Source organism: Octodon degus, unplaced genomic scaffold, assembly GCF_000260255.1.
Source record: "Octodon degus isolate 3935 unplaced genomic scaffold, OctDeg1.0 scaffold00387, whole genome shotgun sequence".
Taxonomy (NCBI): domain Eukaryota; kingdom Metazoa; phylum Chordata; class Mammalia; order Rodentia; family Octodontidae; genus Octodon; species Octodon degus.
In genome coordinates this window covers 407,860-411,147 of record NW_004524963.1, presented here as the reverse complement: position 1 = coordinate 411,147, position 3,288 = coordinate 407,860, and the positions used below count along the sequence as shown (strand labels likewise).

The following is a 3,288-nucleotide window of genomic DNA, read 5'->3' as shown; positions in this document are numbered from 1 at the left end:
TGTATGTATGTATGCATGTATGTTTGGTACAGGGTCTTACTATGTAGCTCAGACTCATAGAGATCCTCCTGTTTCAGCCTCTCTAGTGCTGGGATTACAGGCATGTGCCACCACATCCAGTTTCAGTGGCTGGACAACATGGGGCCAGCATGGCATGCAGTACCTGGGATTAATCCCAGCTCCTTGCACTTGCTAGGTAGGCACCTAGACCACTGAGATATTTCACTGGCTCTGGAATCTTATTTTTGCATATTTTTGTATTATCTGAACCAACTGTAGGTCATTAGCCAAAAGGATGGAATCTCATTCATACACACTGGGGAATATTGTAATTATAGTTAAGGAAAATGTCACCTGAAAGTGGAGCTGGGCACGAAGGGTGCTAAGTGAGACCCGAACCTGGTAGAAGAGGTGCAGCCTCAACTATGGAGCTGGGAAGTGAGCTGGGACCTCCAGAAGAGCCTTCAGTGAGATGGAGGGGAGCACTGAACTTCCCTGATGGACAGATCTCTGCGTGACACCTGCCATGTCCCCATGCTTGGAACACGACGACATACTGGATAATTACTACATAGAAGTCCAGATATTCAGCATCTTTTCTGCTGAAGCCTTCTTGAGACCACTGGGTTTGAATCCAGGACTCCACCACTCCAAGCAGTTATTGCTTGCTGTCTGCTGTCTTTACTTCCTGGCAGCATCTCGTGTCCTCCTCTGGCTGTGCTGAGCCTCAAATAGCAGGATCCCGAGGACCACAAGGACCAGGCAAGCCAGGCCCATTCGGACGAGATTTCCCACAGTGTAGTCCTGGGTATGTGGGGCTGGGGTGGAGACAGAGAAGTCACAGAGGTCACAGAGGTCAGACACATAGCAGGGTATCTATAGCCCCTCTGTCCACCCAGACACCTGGCTGCCCTAGACAGGACTGGTCCCAGTATTTCCAGCCCAATAACAGAGAATGCTTCTCTCCCTCTTGGGTACTAAGTACTTCCGTGATGGACCAATGGCCTCAGTGGCCTCAGAGCACCAAGAATAGGGAGCAGGAGCTGCAGTGTTGCAGAGACCCAATTTGTGCTTGACCTCCACATCCTGTGTGTCCTCCTCCTGAGGTAACTGTGTGGCCGTGAACGAGTCCTCTGCCTGCTGTAGCGAGTTCCCTTAGGCCTCTTTGTGAGATTGTTCAGGCTCCCTGTACTCTGTGAGTACAAAGTTTGTGTCTGAGGCACTTTGGAGAAAACCATACCTGAGCTTGGAGAGAGTGCAACGCATAAGAGTAAGGGTTTCTGAGTTCAGAAATAATCAAGCCCTTGAATGCTCTTTGCCTTGTCAGAAATGTCAAAGGACTTGAGCAGAGGCTGTGTCCAGTCTAGCATTGGTAACAGCCCACATGGGAGCTGTTCCCAGGGCCCAGGTGGAAGTTGGCCTGAGAGAGCTCATCCTGGGCCTTCCAGCCAAGGTACTGTGGGAGGTCACCTGCTTGCTCCTTGGGCAGAACCAATCCGTCATAGCCAAGATCAGAATGAATCTGGAGGGTCAGTGTGTTGCCAACAGCCAGGAAAAGCCCTGCTGGGTCAGGAGGAAGGGATTCTTTGATTTCCCTGGGAGAAGGAGGAGCCAGGCTGAGGAGCTGGTGCCTGCCACATCGTTGCCCTCCTGTCCTGCCCTATGTGTCTCACTGTCTCACATGTAGGGTCTCAGGTTCAGGAGGTGCTCTTACCCACTGTCAGCTTGGGGTCCATTGAATTTGGATTCTGGTAATGTGTTTGGTGACTGAATATCTACTGAATTAAACTGGACTTCTTACCTGAGATTAGAAGCTCCAGGGCATCACTGGGCTCTGACCACACCTGAGGTTGGCTCCGATAATGACCATAGCATCTGAAAGTCCAACTGTGGTTCAAATTCACAGAGCTTACAGGGAATGTGGCCCGGACCTCCCCACGAGGGCCTTTCTCTGAGTTCAAGGTCCAAGAGAGCTTATCTCGTCCTTCCTTAGTCAGAATGAACCTGTCATATCTTTGCCAGGATTCACACAAGAGTGTGCTATTCCTTCCTGAGATCAACACAGGGCTGGGCAGGGCTGAGATGTTGGGTTTACTATAGAAACCTAGAAGAGAAGTCAAAATGAGAAATGGACTCACACCTGCCACACTGTTCCCAGGGCTCAGACATGAGAGGGAGACACCCCTGAGTTCAGATGGCTTCCTGAGGGAAGAAACTGGGGCTGAGACACTGAGTATCCACTCACCTGTTACCACCAGCTCAAGGGCACCACTGTGCTCTGACCAGCCAGCATAGCTCCGACAAGAACAGTGATAGCGCCCTGCATGGTACTCTGTCATGGATGGTATGGAGAAGTTGGAAATGTTCATAGAATTTTCTGGCATCTGTATCTTCCAAGGTACTCGGCTTTTCTCCTTAACCAGAAGGCATGGCTGGGACCCCAGAGTCCACTCACACCAGAGGGTCACAGTTTCCCCCCGCGGTATCACAGATCCTGGCTCAGCCCAGAGACTGGGTATGGGGAAGGTCCCTGTGGGAAAATCATAGCTGAGTCCCAGGATATTCCTGCTCTCCTCAGATCCAAGATTTCAGCCTCAGGACCCTCCAGACCTACCAGCATCAATCCACACCTGCTGTGTTCCATCCCTACCACCCAGAAATGGCCCCTTGACTTCAGGAAGGAGGAGGTACCTGTAACAGCTGAGAACACACTTACCTGCCTGAACGCGGGTCCTGAGGTTCATATTAAGCCCTAGAATAGAGTTTCCTGTGAGAAGACCTGAGCAGATGGAACCTGAACAGGACCTCTGCTCCCCAGACAATCCAGAGCCCCTGGTCTGCTGATGGACCAGGTCCTGTCCTGGGATGACGTCCCTCCCAAACCAGGGTGTCTCCTTCCATCTTCCCTTCTTACCCATACAGAGCAGAGCCGTGATGGTGGGGTTCATGGCTTCTCCAAACTCTGGTCACAGCTCTGCAGAAAAGTGTGAGTACACTGTCTTGCAGGTCCCGAAGAGAAACTCAGTGTGACAACTTCAGCACCGGATTCTTCTCATCATGGTTTCATTACAGCACCACCCTACATGAATGGGAACTGCCCTCTAAATCAGCTATTCTTTTGTGTTGTGAGATTTAGGTCTGGGGCAAGCAGATGTCTGAGATGGGACTTTCCCTTCCCTTTGAATCTTCCTGCTTTTTATTTATCTCTCAGAGTGCCAGGGCAGCAGAAAATAAATTTGCGGTTTTTCCAACTGACCATTTATAGGAGACAGTGTGCAGGGTTGCCCC

General features: G+C 50.9%; 1 protein-coding gene across 1 annotated transcript; it reads right to left on the bottom strand.

The window, feature by feature from the left end:
- Positions 1-225: 225 nt before the first annotated feature.
- Positions 226-3,032, bottom strand: LOC101581289 (leukocyte immunoglobulin-like receptor subfamily A member 5). The gene is made up of 5 exons (XM_023708541.1): positions 2,915-3,032; positions 2,717-2,752; positions 2,246-2,530; positions 1,802-2,104; positions 226-818 (listed from the first exon to the last, which is right to left on the bottom strand). Exons 1-5 carry the CDS (start codon positions 2,946-2,948, stop codon positions 682-684), a joined length of 795 nt encoding a protein of 264 aa, XP_023564309.1. The 5' UTR covers positions 2,949-3,032; the 3' UTR covers positions 226-681.
- Positions 3,033-3,288: the final 256 nt, after the last annotated feature.

Excerpts from the sequence above, each read along its gene's own strand:
- LOC101581289 (XM_023708541.1), bottom strand. The coding sequence starts at position 2,948 with ATGAACCCCACCATCACGGCTCTGCTCTGTATGG. Across the intron at positions 2,531-2,716 it reads CAGGACCCGCGTTCAGGCAG|GGACCTTCCCCATACCCAGT; the intron begins GTAAGTGTGTTC and ends ATTTTCCCACAG. Across the intron at positions 819-1,801 it reads CCTGGAGCTTCTAATCTCAG|CCCCACATACCCAGGACTAC; the intron begins GTAAGAAGTCCA and ends TCTCCACCCCAG.